The sequence below is a fragment of the Chiloscyllium plagiosum genome, chromosome 18, assembly GCF_004010195.1.
Source record: "Chiloscyllium plagiosum isolate BGI_BamShark_2017 chromosome 18, ASM401019v2, whole genome shotgun sequence".
Lineage (NCBI taxonomy): Eukaryota > Metazoa > Chordata > Chondrichthyes > Orectolobiformes > Hemiscylliidae > Chiloscyllium > Chiloscyllium plagiosum.
In genome coordinates, this window is record NC_057727.1 from 32,446,760 (window position 1) to 32,465,435 (window position 18,676).

At 38.3% G+C, this 18,676-nt stretch overlaps 1 protein-coding gene across 1 annotated transcript in view; it reads left to right on the forward strand.

Annotated features, from left to right (window-relative positions):
- Nucleotides 1–18,676, forward strand: part of appl1 (adaptor protein, phosphotyrosine interaction, PH domain and leucine zipper containing 1) — a 61,821-nt gene that overhangs the window by 2,113 nt on the left and 41,032 nt on the right. Inside the window, exons 2-6 of the mRNA XM_043708116.1 lie at nt 3,583–3,681; nt 8,050–8,109; nt 14,603–14,674; nt 16,154–16,241; nt 16,865–16,906. Of these exons, the coding sequence (XP_043564051.1) occupies nt 3,583–3,681; nt 8,050–8,109; nt 14,603–14,674; nt 16,154–16,241; nt 16,865–16,906 (361 nt within the window). The remainder of the gene's footprint in view (nt 1–3,582; nt 3,682–8,049; nt 8,110–14,602; nt 14,675–16,153; nt 16,242–16,864; nt 16,907–18,676) is intronic.

Genomic DNA, 18,676 nt, shown 5'->3' on the forward strand with positions numbered 1-18,676 from the left:
GGCCTATCACCCTCACCTTGACCTCCCTCCACCTATTGCATTTCCAAAGCCCCTCCCCCAAGTCCCTCCTCCCTACCTTTTATCTTAGCCTGCTGGACACACTTTCCTCATTCCTGAAGAAGGGCTTATGCCCGAAACGTCGATTCTCCTGTTCCTTGGATGCTGCCTGACCTACTGCGCTTTTCCAGTAACACATTCTCAGCTCTGATCTCCAGCATCTGCAGCCCTTACTTTCTACTAGCATAGAATATAGAATGTCAGCACAGAAGAGGGTCAATTCAACATAACAGAATCATACAGTACAGAAACCCAATGGTCCATTGGGTCTGTGCTGCCAAAAACTACCCTAAAGATAGGGCCAAATGGTCTGTTTTCACACTGTAGGTATTCAATGATTCCAGATACAGTCGTCCCACTTTCCTTGAATGTTATGACACTAAGTGATCGTCCCAGTACGTTTTAAAGGTTCTGAGGGTTCCTGCATCAATTACTCTCCCATGCAATGCATTCCAGACCTCACCACCCTCTGGGTGAAAAGAAGTCCTCTGTGTCTCCTGACTATCAACTTGTTATTGACCCGTCAACTAAGAAGAACAGTTGCTTTCTACTTATAATCTTACACACTGCAATAAGGACCTCTCTGTTTTATCTGCTCTAAAGAAAAAAAACTTTGAACTTATCCAGCCTCTCTTTATGATTAAAATGCTCCATCTCAGTTAACATCCAAGTGAATCTTCTGAGCATCCCTGCAGTGCAATTATGTCCTTTCTGTAGTATGGTTATCAGAACTTCATACAGTACAACTTTGGCCTAACAAAGTTTTATATAGCTCCAACAAAACCTCTGCACTCTTATAACTTATGCCACAACTATCCCATAGGCTTTTGTAACTCCCCTATTAACAGATCTGCCACCTTTAGGAATCTATGGACAGGTACCCCAGACCTATCTGTTCCTCTGAACTCCTTAATGTCCTGATGAAGGGCTTTTGCCCGAAACATCGATTTTCCTGCACCTCGGATGCTGTCTGACCTGCTGTGCTTTTCCAGCACCACTGATCCAAAGAGGAGAAATTGAGGACTGCAATGCTGGAGATCAGAGCTGAAAATGTGTTGCTTGAAAAGCGCAGCAGGTCAGGCAGCATCCAATGAACAGGGGAATCGACGTTTCGGGTTCTCCTGTTCCTTGGATGCTGCCTGACCTGCTGCGCTTTTCCAGCAACACATTTTCACCACTGATCCAAACTCTGGTTTCCAGCATCTGCAGTCCTCACTTTTGCCTCCTTAATGACCATGCCTATGCCATCACTTTGGAAAAAAATGCCTAATTTGTCCCAGCTCTTGTCCCAGCTTTCTCCTTATATTCTTGCATATGAATTATTTCTAAATGCATATCCAATTGTGATGGAAAATGATTTGACCACCCTTTCAAGTAATACATTTCAGATTGCACAGGATATACAACACAGAAACAGGTTTGTCAGCTAAACTGGCTGGTATTTATAGTTCATTTGAAACTCTCATTTTATCTGATAACCCTCTATAGGTGCATCATGGTAGGTTGGTTTGGAAGATTATCTATTGTGGGATCCCTGATGAGTTAGTAAATTGGTTTTGTCTTGGTCATAGAAGACAGAGTAGTTGTGGAAGGGTATTTTTTTGTGACCAGTGGTGTTCCACAGTGATCAGTGCTGGGGCCTTCTATATATTTGGATGAAAAATAGGTATTCTGATTGGTACGTTTGCAGATGACATAAAAATTGGAGGAGTTGTGTATAGTGACGAAGATTGTCAAAGGATGCAGCAGGAAAGAAATCAGTTGGAGAAATAGCAGATGGAGTTTAATCTGGACAAGTGTGAGGTAAAGCATTTTGGCGATCAAATGCAAAAGGAAAGTATATAGTTAATGGCAGAACCCTTGGGGCATTGATATACACAGGGATCTTGGGGTGCAAATCCATAGCTCTCTAGAAGTGGCAACATAAGTGGATTAGATGGTAAAGAAGGCGTATGGCACACATGCCTTCATTGATCAGAGTATTAAGTATATAAGTTGGTATGTCATGTTGCAGCTGTATAAAACTTTATAAAAACAGAAAGAACTGCTGATGCTGTAAATCTGAGGAAGGGTCACTTGACCTAAAGCGTAAGGTCTGATTTCTCTCCACGATGCTGCCAGATCTGCTGAGTTTCTCCAGCAATTTCTATTTTTGTATAAAACTATAGTTTAGCCACTTTTAGAGTATTATGTACAGTTCTAGTACCACACTATAGCAGTGGTGTGGAGGCTTTGGAGTGGGTGCAAAAGAGGTTTACTGGGATTTTGCCCAGATTGGAGTCTATTAGTTCTAAGGAGAGGTAGGACAAACTTGGATTTTTTTTTCATTGGAGTGTTGGAAGCTGAGGAGCAACCTCTGAGAAGTCTACAAATTTATGGCAGTTACGCATAAGATAGATAGTTAAAGTTTTTTTTCCCAGAATGAATATTATTGGGGGCATATGTCAAATACTAGGGGATATAGATTTAAGGTGCGATGGAGAAAGTTTAAGGAGATGTGCAAGGCAAGTTTTTTTTGGATGGTGATAAGGGCTTGAAATGCACTGCCAAGTGAAGTGGTAGAAGCAGACATGATAATGATGTTTGAGAGGCATTCAGACAGGTAGGTAGGGAACAGAGTGATACTGAACATGTGTAGGTAGATGGGATTAGCTTAAAATGGCATCATATCCAGCACAGATATGTGCCAAAGGACCTGTTTCTGTGCTGTACTGATGTATGTTTGAAAGTGACATGCCATTGGATATTGATTTGTTTTCAAGAGCAATAAGTCATAAATGATCATATATCTAACAATGCCAAAAGTACATTTTGGCCTAGCTGATCGGTTGAGAAAAGTTTGCTACTGCTATCTCAAAACACTTATGACCAATTAAGTCACTTTTAAAGTAGGAACCACAGGAGCCTTTTTGAACATAACAGCTCCCACTGCAGCAATGAAATACATTAGAGCATTGTTTTAGCTGATGATAGAGGGTTCAGTTTCTTCCAGCACATAGTGAACTTTATGGCCCATCAAAAAGTGCTCTGGTAATGTTTAAATTTACCTGAACGTGCAAAGGGCTTTCGTTAACATATTATCTGGAATATAACCCCTCTGACGGTGTAACATTCCCTTCAATTTAAAGAAAAATAGTGAACTAAGCCAGTTCTGTAGCGGCGGGTCGGTGTGGACTTGTTGGGCCGAAGGGCCTGTTTCCACACTGTAAGTAATCTAATCTAATCTAATCATAACCCCTCTGACGGTGGAACATTCCCTTCAATTTAAAGAAAAATAGTGAACTAAGCCAGTTCTGTAGCTGAAGTATTAGCCAATAGTAGTTCTTACTAAGATCATCGTTCTCACTATAAATCGCAGCAGAACCTTGCTGTAGATAGTGCATGTATGTTTTATTGAATTAAACAGATCAATTACATTGTTGCTACGTGATAGAGATGTATTGATTAACCTACATGAATTACAGTTTCAAAAGCCAGATATTTCTGTTGACAAACTCAGCTTTTACTTTTCTAAATTTTGGATAGACGCGCTCACTGCTGGGAGTGTTTGAAGAAGATGCTGCTGCCATCTCAAATTATACCAACCAACTTTACAATGCCATGAAGAGGATTTATGATGCACAGGTATCATAAGTTATCAGTCTAGGACATTACCTACTGGTGATCTGCATAAAATGAAATGTGTGTGCTGGAATACAATGGCAAACAGCTTTGACTACTTTCTGTAAAACTATCCTTTGCATAATGGGTATTTTCAGAGTCAAGTTCCTTGAATATTTTGATATGCCTACCTGATTCCCACCCTATATTTTCCTTTGTCCTTTGATTTTTTCTTTATTGTTATGTCTACTCATCATCCAGCCTCATACTCATGACAACGTAGACAACAAATTTTCTTAATATTTCCTAAAAGTAAAGATAGTGACTGCTCAGTACAAGATGAGTTTCCTGAGCAATATTGAAGTATTTCTTTCTCTTCAGCCACTTGCTGACAAGTGGACACAAACATGCAGAACTAATACAACATAATTAATATCTTTAATGCCTTGAAAGTGGTACAGCATTCCATATCACTTCAAAGAGGGAAAACAAATACTAAGCTCGAGGAAGAGATATGAGGTGGGATGATAAAAAGCTTGGTCAAAGGATTTAAAGAAAGAGGGATCGGAGATAGATGTATGGGTTTGAAGAGCAATTTCTAGAGTGTGATGGCATAAATAATAAATTTACTGTAAGCTCAGAACCTACTTGTTTTTTGTGAAATGTAACCTCAGTTTGCATAGTGAAAGGAGTGCAACAATTGTCTCCAACATTCTCTGAATTCAAATGGAGAAACCAGCTCCTATTCCAGATGATGTGATGGCTGTGTGAACACAAGTTAACACAATTGCTTATTCACCAATTAGCAAGCTTATACTCACCATTGATGGTTTAGAGTAAGGAGTTGAATATCTTCCAGTTAGAGAGAGAAATATCCAACCCTTTAGAATTATTTTGGCTGATGAGTAATCATCACCTTCTCCAGAACAAAAATAGACAATAAATGCTGGGGCTTGACTTATCACTCTCACTTTTTTCCATGTCATTCAGACATACAACAATGTACTTTCAACCAGTATCATTGGATATACACCAAAGCGGATGTACACCAAAGCAGATATACCTTTTCAGTCTGAAGGCATCTAGTCCATACTGCAGTATGGTGTCAGTCACCTCTGCCACATTAAAATGAATATTTGTACACCAAATTTTGACAGTTGATGTTATTGATAAGCTAGTGAGAATGGAGGCATCACTGACAAACCTATTCAGGCAGTCACATATTGTGCACACACTGGCATTTTCTTTTCCTTCTTGCAATGGCAGGGAAGTGAATTCCAGTGACCTGACCATCCTCAGCACTGATTAATTAACTTGGGACTGATAATGATCTTAGTAGGAACTCCTGGGTCTGTGTGGTTCAGTTATTCAGTGGTTAAACAGAGTCACTAGACAGGCAAAAGTGAATCGTTTGAGAGGAAGATGTAGAGCTAACTTGTAAATTTCTACCTTCAAAACACAAGTCTAAACATGCTTCAAGCGTATTAGTAGTCAGCTTGAATTATAAATGCACTAACTTGTATAATATTAACAAAATAAGAAGAATCATAGTGGACTTGAATTGTTTATTTGTCCATAGATTGAGCTAGACTGGCTAAGTTTTTGCAGCATTCTCTGTTTGTGATTGAAACAAAATACACTGATTGATTGAAAATTCACCAATTAATATAATAGGTAATGTTTTCAAGATTGTAAGTGATTAACTGAAAAGAGACAAAAATTGAACAAATAAAAACTAGAAGTGCTCAGCAGGCTAGACAACATTTGTGGAAACAGAACTAACATTTCCAGTCTGTGCCTTGTGCTTCTAACTTTCTTCAGTTCTGATGAAATAGGTTTTGAGTAAGTAAAAGAGAGCAGGAGGCAAGTTGAACTAATAGATAAAGTCTGTGATAGGGCAGAGAGTATGGAAATTAATGGTAAAAACTGTCATTGTACAAGTGAAAAAGAATAGTAATGGGTCAATTGCACAAGTTGTTTCAGACGTAGTGTGAATGACTGGATAGCAATCCTCTGAATACAAAATAAAGGAGTAAAGAAATAAATGAGAAGGAAGAAAATCTCAAAACATGTCGTATAACCTAAAATTCTTCCGAACATAGACTTTAGAGTGTAGCGTCAAAGGTCAATTGCTGTTATGAGTTTCCATTGAGTCTCATTGGAATACTGTGTGTGAAGCAAAGGTCAGGGTAGAAATAAAGTGCAAAATTGAACTAACAAGGATAAGTAGCTCAAGATCATGCTTGATACTGAGCGAAGATGTTCTGCAAAGTGGTCACCAAATGGATTGTCCTTATTACAAACAGTTTGAAGAAGTGTCATTGAACCTGAAATGTTAACTCTGATTTCTCTCCGCAGATGCTGTCAGACCTGCTGAGATTTTCTAGCAATTTCTGCTTCTGTTTCAGATTTCCTGCATCCACAGTTCTTTCAATTTTTTTTGTCAATATTATGCTTTCTGCCTAACAAAAGGAAGGAAGTGAAGAACATGTTTAAGGCAGGAATATATATTTTCAAGCCTTTTTTACATTCATACTTCTTAAAAAGATATTAACTCAGGTGGGCTTACATGCTTACTTGATATGCAGTTTAATATAAAACAATGAACTAGTCTAATTCAAAATTATTTGAATATTCAATAAAGGGATACACAGATAAAGAGAGATGAAAGGGGGGGGTTCAAAATCAGATATTAAAAAATGATAACATCTGAAGTATAAACAAAATTCTAGAAATACTTAGGCAGCAGATATGGAGAGAGAACATTGTGATGGAGGATGAGTAGACAACCAGATTTAAAATTTTTTAACAAGCAATAAAAATGTGTGTTGCGGTAGTTGCAGTTATATTGTGGTCAGTGAAGCTTGAAAAATGTGGACGAACACTCAGAGATGGTGTTGTTTCCAAAAAAACTAAAACCTAACCTCTAGCTGCAGATTTTGTCATACTGAAAAGCAAAGATATTACTGCAATTGTGAAAACTCAGCAACATTGTACCTAAAGAGCCTTATAGCAAATATTTTAGTGTGAGCATAGGTTTAGGGTGAGAGGGGAAAGATATAAAAGAGACCTACGGGGCAACTTTTTCACACAGAGGGTGGTACATGTATGGAATTAGCTGCCAGAGGGGGTGGTGGAGGCTGGAACAATTGCAACATTTAAGATGCATTTGGATGGGTATATGAATAGGAAGGATTTGGAGGGACATGGGCTGTGTGCTGGCAGGAGGGACTAGATTGGGTTGGGATATCTGGTCGGCATGGACGGGTTGGACCGAAGGGTCTGTTTCCATGCTGTGCATCTCTATGACTATGTGTAGAGTACTCAGTTGTGGCCAGCACCCTTGGCAGGTCCAATATTTTTATTAGCACAGCAGTAGGCTCTCAGTTTGCCATTTGTCAAATGATCAGGAATCTTGAAATTTGCTTACCAGTGATATGCCTTGGTAACAACACAGTGCCAGTAGCTATGATTGCAGTTTTAAACAGGGAAGTGGAGATGGACTATCAGCTGAATTATTATATTATTCTTAAGCACCCAGTTAGTATGTTGCATTGAATTGCGTCACATTTATGACTTGGTGACTTGTGTTCTGAACATATTGAAGCAGAATGCCCATACATTTTAGGAAACAGTAACAATAAAAATAAGAGTTAAAAATAGGAAAGGGAGAAGGGACAAGATGAGATGGAATTAACACATGCAAATATTTACTACCTGCACACAGACTTTAGTTGTTGTAATCTGCGATCTAAAAAAGATCAATGACATGAAATGTTAACTCTTCCTCTCCTCAAATGCTGTTTGATCTGTGTTCATTTCTGCTGTCTTTGGTTCTTGTTGAGACTTCTTTTATTGGAAATATTTTGTTTTTTATTTGAAGGGAGCTACCTTGTGAATATTACTGGATTTTTAATTAGGTTTAATGTATCTACAGTGACATTGTTGACAAAGACAGTACTCATTATAGCATGATCTATATAGACAGCAGAGAAGTCTGAAACTTCATCTCCACTAAACCAGATGATCTTGGACAGCAATATGTAAGGTGCTATATTATCCTTGACTGTGACGGGGTAAAACACAATTGGCTGTGTTCCACACTTTAAAAAAATGCGTACATATATGCTTACATCACCAGGCTCTGGTATGCTGCTTTGCACTGCCAGGTAGAGTAGTGCCATTTGAACCAGGGTGTTTGCTTCTGTTCTCAAGCCATAATTTTTGATCCATTAGAATGACTGAGTGAAAAAAAAACTGACTGGCAAGTACAAGAATGAAAAACATATACTCACTGTTTTGGGAAATTTGGTGAGGTTGCTGAAGAACACATTCTTGCAAGAAGTGAAGGGAGAATAAGCCAGAAATTTTGATCTGAGTTTTCTTTTGCAGAATGAATTAAGCACGGCAACACATTTGACCTCCAAGCTGCTCAAGGAATATGAGAAACAGGTAAAAAAACTTGAAGAAAGTAAAAGTGGAACTTGGATCTGCCCTGGCAGTTTTTGACTATAAACTACCTTTGTTGTGTTATGATTTATAGAAAGGACATTGTAGCATATGTTTAGTTGAATTCTGGGTATAGTATAATAATTGAGAAAGCTGAATATGCAAAGATTAATCTTATTGAAGAAGAGAAGGGTAAAGGTAAACTTAATATAGGTCCTTACAGTTATGAAAAATTTTGATAGCGTTCATAGGAAAAAAAGTAACTCACCCAGTTGGAAATGTCAGTGATTCAGTGCCATCTGTTTGAAATTAGGGGTGAGGAGAGAGGTTGAGAAATCTTGATTGTGAGCATGGCAAATACAATTGTGTTTTTAAGGAAGAAATTAACAGATATTTGAAGCCAGTAATATTGGGTTATGGTTAAAGCTTGAAACAATGGGATTAGGTTTTGGAACTTTCTAGAAAAGAATAGACACACTGGACTGAACATGGACACACTGGACTAAACATCTCTTCCATGTTTACTCACGCAACACGCATGCACACACATATTTAAGCTTGATGATTTCAGGATATTTAATAATAAGCAATTACAGTGTATTAAATGCCTTGTGTTTGGAATCAACCAATGGTGTCATACTTAATCTGGGAGGACGTATGCAGTAATGTGTCACAGTGAGTTCCTGCCATGACACAGTGAAGAGTTATAGCTCCTTAAAACCTTAGTGTAAGTGGCCACAAAACATGGAATTTTAAAATTCAATAGCATTAAATTTAAAGCGAGATGAAATATTTTCCAACGTTTGAATTTTCTTCTGCCTTGATTTATTTCTCTGCTACATTCATTTATTTCTTCATTGGATATACAGAATACTCCTACAGAGCACATTGTCAGTCCATAGGAATGTAGGAAATAGGACCAGGAGTATGCCATTCCACCCCTCAAGTCTGCTCTGCCATTCAACTAGGTAATGGCTAATCTTCTACCTCAATTCCATGTTCTGCACTATTCCTATTTCTCTTAATTTCTATAATATCTAGAAATCTATTGAATACATTCAAGATAAAGATCAATGTCTGAACCTCCATAGTCATTTATGGAAATCTGTGTTTCCAAACATTCATCACAATCTGAACATAGAAATTCTTTCTCAACTAGGCCCTAAATGCCTATCCCTTTTTCTGATAATATAAAGCAGCTATGTCCTCGGATAAGAAGACCAAGCTGTACATAATACTGAGTGCTATCTTGCCGGGCTTCTATAAAATTACAAGACATTTTTATTCCTGTACTCCGATCATTTTTTCATTAAAAGTCAGTATGTCATTAGCATTCCTAATGGCATTATTGCATGTTAGCTTTCATGTGTTTATTTTTCAGTTTGTAAATCACAAAAGCTTTTTTTTTAAAAGTTGCATTCTTGGGTTAGCTGTTAACAATGGTGATAACTAGACAATTTGTTGAAGGTGTTGGCCCCCTGTGTTCTCTGTCTATGCCATGACGTTTAGATTGATTCTAATCTAAAAAGTGAGGTAACGGAGTTCTACATGAATGTATGCAGTTTTTGAGCAAAGTACAATGTAACCCTGCAAGTACAAATTCACTCAACAAAATACATGTGTGCATGTGGGTCTTCAACATCTTCAACATATTGTCTAGCTATCACCATTGTTAACAGCTAACCCGAGAATGCAACTTTTTAAAAAAAAGGTTTTGTGATTTACACATGAAAGAAGTGAAACTATCACTGTATTCTAATACAGACAATCAATTTTTCAATGTATAATTTCAGTTACATCACACTGTAAATTTTTGCTATAAATTCTGTGTTAGGATTGAGCACTTCACTATCACCTGATGAAAGAGCGTCGCTCCGAAAGCTAGTGTGCTTCCAATTAAACCTGTTGGACTATAACCTGGTGTTGTGTGATTTTTAACTATGTTTTTATTTTAACTGCGTTCTCTGTCAGTTTCCCCACCCTGACAAGCTTGTTTAAAGCTTCTGCAAAAGCACTAGCAAATCTCCCAGTTTGGAATTTGGTCTTGGTTCTGATAAGATGTAATCTGTCCTTCCAGTTAACATCTCACATTTTAGTGGGAGATTTATTGGCTGCCACCTGAACCAGAACTGGTTCCAATACTTCAAATCTAAAACTTTTCCTCCTGTGCCATCTCTCCAGCCACACATTTGTTTGCTTTCTTCTCTTATTTCTGTGCTCATTAATTTGTGGCACTGGGAAAATTGCCTTTGAAGTCTGCTTTTTAATCTTTGATAGCTCTTGGATGTACTTTCAGGACCTCATCCACCTTTCTACCTATGCCATTGGTATCAATATGGACTGTGCCATCCAGGCTCTTCTCTCCGCCAGAAGAATATCCTGCAGCCACTCAATGACATTGACCTCGACACCTAGGAGACAACATTATCATCCTGGACTCACATCTGTGGTGACAGAAATGCCAGTTTGTTCCCTTAACTACTGAATCTCTTACTTCAATTGCTGTTCTTTTCCCCCTCCCTATGCTGCTGAGCCACTCTTGGTGCCATGGATTTAGTCCTGGCTGCACTCCACTGATAAGTCATTGCCCTCACTCGAATGCTAAGTGGAAGATTAGTGAGTGCAGGGGACTCCTGCACCTGTCTGGTGGTCCTCAGCTGCCTGATGATCATCCAGGTCCCTTCTTGCCTGTGTGACCACCTCCCTAAATGTGCTATCTTTGTAGTTCTAAGCTTTGCTGCGATGACTAGAGTCATCATTCACATTTTTGAAACTCGAAGGTTGGGTTTCTATATTTGGTAACTTCCTCCACGTGATCATTTAGACCACAGGATGAATGAATGATTTCCCACATATCACATGATGTATGCTACACATCTTTGAATTGCCCTCCTATGCCTTAATATTACTTTACAGTCTTTTTTACAAACTGGAGACGTGAACTTAGAAAGTAGTTACTCACCAATCAATGTCTTCCACTATGTTCATGTCACTCTTTGTGATATTTTGAACTCTTTGTCCTTCCTCTGCTCTTACTGCCCATTTTTAATGCCATGCCTAGCTCTGGTTTCTTTCCACCACATCCTAATTAGCTATTTGCTTCTTTTCTTAATTTTTAAAAATTAATGCTTCTTGATACCACCTCTTAATATAATAGTTTAAATGTTAGTAATACAATGAGCCTTCTCATTTAGCAAAAACATAGATGCACCAGCTTCTTAATTCCTGTCTGCTTATGTTCTCAACTAAAAGCTAGCAATTTAACGGTTAAGAATGTGACTTTGCTCGCTGAGCTATAAGGTTTGGTTTCAGATGTTTCGTCGCCATACTAGGTTACATTATCAGTGAGTCTCCGGTGAAGCTCTGATGTTATGTCCAGCTTTTATTTGTGTGTTTAGGTTTCTTTGGGTGTTTGGTGATGTCATTTCTGGTTCTTTTTCTCAGAGGATGGTAGATGAGGTCCAAATTGATGTGTTTGTTGATAGAGTTCCAGTTGGAATGCCATGCTTTAGGAATTCTCGTGAGTGTCTCTGACTTGTCCTCGCATGAATGTGTTGTCCCAGTCAAAGTGGTGACCTTCATCGTCTGAATGTAAGGATACTAGTGATAGTGGGTCATGTCTTTTTGTGGCTAGTTGACGTTCATGAATCCTGGTGGCCAGTTTTCTGCCTGTTTGTCCAATGTAGTGTTTGTTACAGTCCTTGCAAGATATTTTTAAAATAACATTCATTTTGCTTGTTGTTCGTATAGGGTCTTGTAAGTTCATTAGGTGCTGTTTTAGTGTGTTGGTGGGCTTGTGGGCTACCATGATATTAAGGGGTCTGAGTAGTCTGGCAGTCATTTGTGAGATGTCTTTGATGTAGGATAAAGTGGCGAGGGTTTTTGGGTGTGTTTTGTCTGTTTGGGTTTGTTACTGGGAAATTGGCCGACTGTGTTTATTGGGTATCCGTTCTTCTTGAAAAAGCTGTATAGGTGGTTTTCTTCTGCTCTTCATAGTTCCTCGGTGTTGAATGTGTGGTGGCTCGATGAAGCTAATGCAGCTTTGTTTGTGGCTGTTGGGAATGATTGCTTCTGTAGTTGAGTATTTGGTTTGTATGTGTTGTTTTCCTGTAGACACTGGTTTGAACTTCCCCACTGACTGTTCACTCTACAGGCAGAAAACTGGCCACCAGGATTCATGAATGTCACATAGCCACAAAAAGACATATGCTGAAGGTCACCACTTTGACTAGGACAACACATTCATCCTAGGACAAGCCAAATAGAGACACGCACGATAATTCCTAGGAACATTGCATTCCAACCGGAACTCTATCAACAATCATATCGATTTGGAACCCATCTACCATCCTCTGAGAAAAAGAACCAGAAATGACATTACTAAACACCCAAAGAAACCTAAATACATAAATAGAAAGCGGGACATAACACCAGCGCCTCACCAGAGGCTCGCTGATGATGTTACCTAGGAGAAAGTGAGGACTGCAGATGCTGGAGGTCAAATTCGAGAGTGTAGTGCTGGAAAAGCACAGCAGGTCAGGCAGCATTCGAGGAGCAGGAGAATTCATGTTTCAGGCGTAAGCCCTTCCTGATGAAGGGCTTATGCCCGAAACGTTGATTCTCCTGCTCCTCAGATGCTGCCTGACCTGCTGTGCCTTTCCAGCACTACACTCTTGACTCTGATGTTACCTAGTATGGTGATGAAACACCTGAAACCAAACCTTCTAGCTCGCAAGCAAACTCGCATCCAGAACCTCAACCTGAGCTATAAATCTTTTCAAAACTTATTTATTCATTTTACATTTCTTGAATTTTCATGTATTTATATACTCCCTAATAGCATTTACTCACTGACCAATCAAATTGTGATTTCCCTGATTTTGTTTTTGTGGGCAGTCAGCTGAAATCCCAAACTCTTATCTTTTGACATTGATTTTGCACCAACTTGAAATAATTCATGTTTTCAACAATCAGATGAATAATTGCAAGGAATCTGGGATATTCCAGTACATCAGAAAGATGAATTTTATTTTTAACTATTTTGCATAGCTACTAATTTTTTAAAAAAAGTTCACTGTTGTCTCTTCATGGAGGTAAAGAATTGCGCATTATTTAGGTGCACAGTAAAATTGGTATATTTTAAGTTTGTACATTGCATAATTTCACAGTAGGCCACGATAATAGCCGAACTAGTAAAAATAAAAAGGAAAATCACCACAGTCCCAACGGACTGTGTTCTCAGAACTAGTAAATAAATGTGAAGCAGTTTATCTGCATTCTTTTCTGCCTCTCTTCAACTATGTTACAGCAGAAAATGTATTGCTTTAGTTGTGGTGAAAAGCAGTAGAAACCAGTGCATTCACATAGTTCTAATTCCAACTCACCTTTTTGTCATTATTGTATACAATAAAATCTTAACTTTAGAATTAAGAATTGCAATGTCATCTTGTCCCATTTCAGAATTTTTTTTCTTACTATTTGTTGAAGTTGTTTCTATGTTATTGTTAAAACAGCCATAGATCTCATTTCTGTACCTTTCCCAGTGGGTTCTCATGCATGTAATCTTCAAGAGAATGTTTTTGGGTTACTTAAACAGTGCCCAACCCTACTCTTTTCTAAAACTCCCCTCTAAAGAAAACACGAGGGAAATAGCGCAAATCGAATATCAAAATTTGCAACCTTCCTGGTCAGTATGGCTCATCAGACAGATAGATAGTCATTTATTGATGAAACCCTTTCTCCTCTTAGCTGGAGAATGGTGAATATAGAACGCAGGAGGATGAGAGTTCGACTTTAGCTTTGACAATCCTTGCCAGGGCGTTGTGTGTGTGAAAATATCTTCATAGTTTTTGTCTACATAATTACTGTTAGTCTCTCAATTGGGATGAATTCTTACAATAAGATGAGAAACTAGCAGTTGAAGGGCCAGACTACTGTTGCTCTAAAAGGCTAATTATGTTGTGATATTAAGGAGGACTGTGGAGCAAGTCACTTGCTGGCACAGAATTTTATACATTGTAAAGAGAATCTAAAATCACACCTTGTAAATCAATGTTTTTAAAAAGATATATCCTCATTTTAAAAACATCTTCACATATAGTTTTAATCACCACCAAGATCCTAACCCTACCCATTCACAATTACATGATATTTCATTAAATGGAATTCTTTCATGCATTAAGTGTCCTTGATGTTTATTTAAATCAAAGCTGCTTCTTATTCCAATGGTCAGAGAAAATCCAGAAATTGCATTTTCTCCTGGGGAATGATTTTGGCTTCATTATGAATAATTTTATAGGGCAGCCAAGTGGAGTGAAATAGCCAACTCTTGCTCAAAATTAAGATGTGAGTAACAGTCATTTGGTTAGGATATTAATAGTAATAAAACTTATTAAGTGAAGAAAAAAATCTAGTGATTTAAAATTTTGTTGCTTTTGACCAAAGTGAACTTATTTGGCTTTTCAATATATAAATTTTGTTTAACTTCTTTTGATAGCGTTTTCCCTTAGGTGGTGATGATGAGGTCATGACCTCCACACTACAACAATTTGCCCAAGTAATAGATGAAGTAAGTGTGAACTTAATTTGTTTCAATCACATTTCATATATCTTGGTAATAGTAATCAAACAGTAATGTTAATGGGTAATGAGTAGAATAACTCTTAATCAGTTATATATCTGATTTTGCTAACATTGACTTTTATTTTCCATAAAGAAATGTTAGAAATTTTGCAACTTCATGCAAGGGTTTAGAAAGAGACATGACAATTATAATTGAGATATTTTGAAGCAGAATATGCCTCCTAGCAAAGGTACTTGAATCCTATCAATATATTATATCCAATGGACAGATTTAGAACATAGATTTATACCAGTTACTTATTAGGATGAAAGAGCTGCCAACTATACACAAAGCTAGATTACATGTCGGACAAAACAGCTACTGGATGGGTGTTTATTAGTATATAACTCCCTTCATAATGGGATTGTGGCTGTCGTGTGTACCATGCATGGGGTGTCTTACAATAATGCACCAACTTTCCTATAATTAGCACTTTCTAAAACTGATGATTGCCTGGAAGGGCAAAGCCACCAATTGTAAAGGCCCCTCCAAACTCTGCACCATACTGACTTAAAGCTATACAAAAACCTTGGAACTCTCTTCCTAATGACATTGTGCGTGTGCCTACACCACATGGACCTCAGCAATTCAAGTAGGTGGCTCACCACCCCTTCTACAGGAAAATTGGGAATATGTGACAAATACTAATCTGCCATTGATATTCATCACATGAACGATTTTTTAAAAAGTGCAATTGACTATTCAGCAACATTTCTCTTTTTATCTTCTGAACTCTTATAAACCTACCTTAAATGACACATGTAGAACTCTCTTCAGGTAGAACCCTGCAATTTTAGAAATGTGCAAGATTTAATAAGAACATTTACTTCAATGTAATCATGTAAAATCTGGAACAATAGTGATAGGTATTTAAAGAAATATTACAGTTTTGTCCATAATATGGAAGGATCCAACACTTTTTACTTTTTTCCCCTCTTTTTAACAGGCCAGTTTCTATTCTTCCTTTAGTTCCACAGACTTTGGGCATTTTCGAGTCAGTGGTTATTCTAAATGCTTGATCTGTAGATTACATCAACTTGCTGTCTGGCTCTGCAGCATAACTTTATTCTTATCTAATGTTCATTCAAACAGTCACATTCCACAAGAATCTGTTGATGAAGAGCAGTGATTGAAGTTCTATTTCTAGTCACCTTCACCAATTGTGGCAAATTGTACTTTACTGCCATTCCAGATGATATAAATTAATTTAGTGCAGACCAGAGGTTAATAGATCTGTATGTCTCAGCTGGTATCTGAATAAAGTCAGTGAAACATTATGTTTCAGGATTCAAAAGTTAAGATATCCCCAGGTCCTTATTACTTTTGTATTATTTAAGAAGTCTGCAAATATGGAAGACGACAGAAACCTTAAAAGACTTCAGATTCTTTTTTTTTTAGAGAATGAAATGCCTTGTTGTCTTTTAGCTCAGCTCCTGCCATGCTGTACTTTCGACGCAGTTAGCTGATGCCATGATGTTTCCCATTACACAGTTTAAGGAGAAGGATTTAAAAGGTATGAAAACTGCACTCAGTGTATTTAATATAATTTAATTGCATCTCCAAATCCTTGAATAGTTATGTCTAAAAACTACCAACTTGCAAATGTTTTAAAAAGCCACATTTCTCTGTGCATTAGGTATATTTTAGGTTCGATGATCAATTATGTGCTCAGATGAAAGACTGAAGTGGAAACAAGGGGGGAAACTAGTCAAAACATTTATATGAAATCTTCTTTGCCTTTTAAGTAACCTCAAAAAAAGTCAATTATTTTAAGTATACTTTAACTTAATCAAGGTCTGAAGTTTTCACATAGCAATGGCCTACAAATAGCAATAAGATGAGTAATCAGTTGATATATGCTATTGGTATTGTTTGAGTGGCAAACCTTGGCAAGACCAAGACAAGCAGGAAAGTGGGCCTCATTTTAATATCGTCTCTAAAAGATGTTACGTCCAATAATACTGCAATCTCCCATTGCACTGAATACACTCCTACTTAAGTATGTAGCCTGAAATTTTGTAATTTAAAAAAGGGTGTTACCATAAAATTCTGCTGACAGGTATTAAATGTGATAGCAAAAATATTAGTCAAATTTGTAAGCAGTTTTTTTCAATAATATTTTTCATTTATTTTCAGAAATGCTAACCCTAAATGAAGTATTTGCTATAGCAAGTAATGGTGAGTTTAATTTCATTTATCAATATTTAAATTAGAAAAATATGGAAATTAGCCAGCAGAAGCAAAGTGCTGTGGCCAGGCTATGTTACGTAATTCATGGAATCATAGAATCCCTACAGTATGGAAGCAGGTCAGTCGGCCCAACGAGTCCACACCAACCCTCCAAAGAGCATCTTACCCACACCCACCTCCCTACCCTATGTCTGTAACTCTTCATTTCTCATGGCTAATCCACCTAACTTGCTCATCTTTGGACTGTGGGAAGAAACTGGAGCAACCAGAGGAAACCAACACAGAAAGGGGGAGAATGTGCAAATTCCACACAGACAGTTGCCAGAGGGTGGAATCGAATCTGGGACCCTGGCACTATGAGGTAGGAGTGCTAACCACTGTCATCATGCTGCCCATGTGCCCAGTTCTGGGACATTTCTGAGGAGGGGTTTTCAGGAGTGACCAGGCAATCTGATTGGCCAGCAAGTCTGACAGTACCACAGCACATGAACAGCTAAATAGTAGCTGTTGTTGATACTGATACTACAGCCAGGCTCACAGGGAAGAAAATGTAAATCATGGAGTGAGGTATGCCTGGGCTGTTGGATTGTGGAGAATTTGGAAAGCTTGGGGATAGGGAAGAGGTGAGGATCAGGGAATGGGTTTTTCCAGAGTAGATGGAGTGAAGAAATTGTAGTGAATATAGGAGTTTTCCCCCAATTAACAAAAGGTGCCCCGAAGATCTGCATTTCCTCCCATCATTTTACAAACTCCAACTATATTTTGACATAGGCAATATATTATCAGTTTTAACAAGCTCAATTGGCCCTTAATTATTTATTTATATTTAGTTGGCCAGCTGCCTCCTCGCCTCCTCACAGAGTGCTTTAGGGAACATCTCCCGCACCAATCAACCCCACCGCCCCGTGGCCCAACATTTCACCTCCCCATCCCACTCTGCAGAGGACATGCAGGTCCTGGGCCTCCTCCACCGCCACTCTCTCACCACCCTTTGTACTCTTTGCTACCTTCCCCCACTCTTTTATCTGACGTATCACCTTCCTCCCCACCCTCATTCACCTATTGTACTCTTTGCTACCTTCTCCCCACCCCCACCCCCGTCCCATTTATCTCTCCACCCTGGAGTCTCCCTGCCTCCATTCCTGATGAAGGGCTTATGCCTGAAACATCGATTTTCCTGCTTCTCGGATGCTGCCTGACCTGCTTTGCTTTTCCAGCACCACTCTAATGTGGACTCTGAATTCCAGCATCTGCAATACTCACTTTTGCCATTTTCAGTGCCTACCCATCCTCTAGGAGTTTGGGAATAGGTGGGAAGGTAATGAGCTACCCACACAATTTCCCATGCTCGCATACTGAAAAACATCCCCAGTGAAGGGACACACTATCTACACATGATATTTAGTTTTCTTTTTCCATAATTTACATCCAGCACAATATTACAGACTTTAGTGATCTATAGGATAACTGTCCTCCTAATTTTGCCTGAACAAATCACAGAATGTTCACTAATATACTCTGCATATAGATTGGGAAATTAAATCAGCAATAATACCTTTCAAGGAGAAAGTTCTGGAGCGTGTACAAGATGGTTTTCTGAATTAATACGTTGAGGAACCAACTGGAGGTCAAACCATCTTAGACTGAAATTGTGTAATCATAAAAGAATAATCGCATTCTAGCTGTGCAAGGACCCTTGGGAATAGTGCCCATAATATGACACAATTGTTAATTAAGGTGGAGAGTGGCATAGTTGAT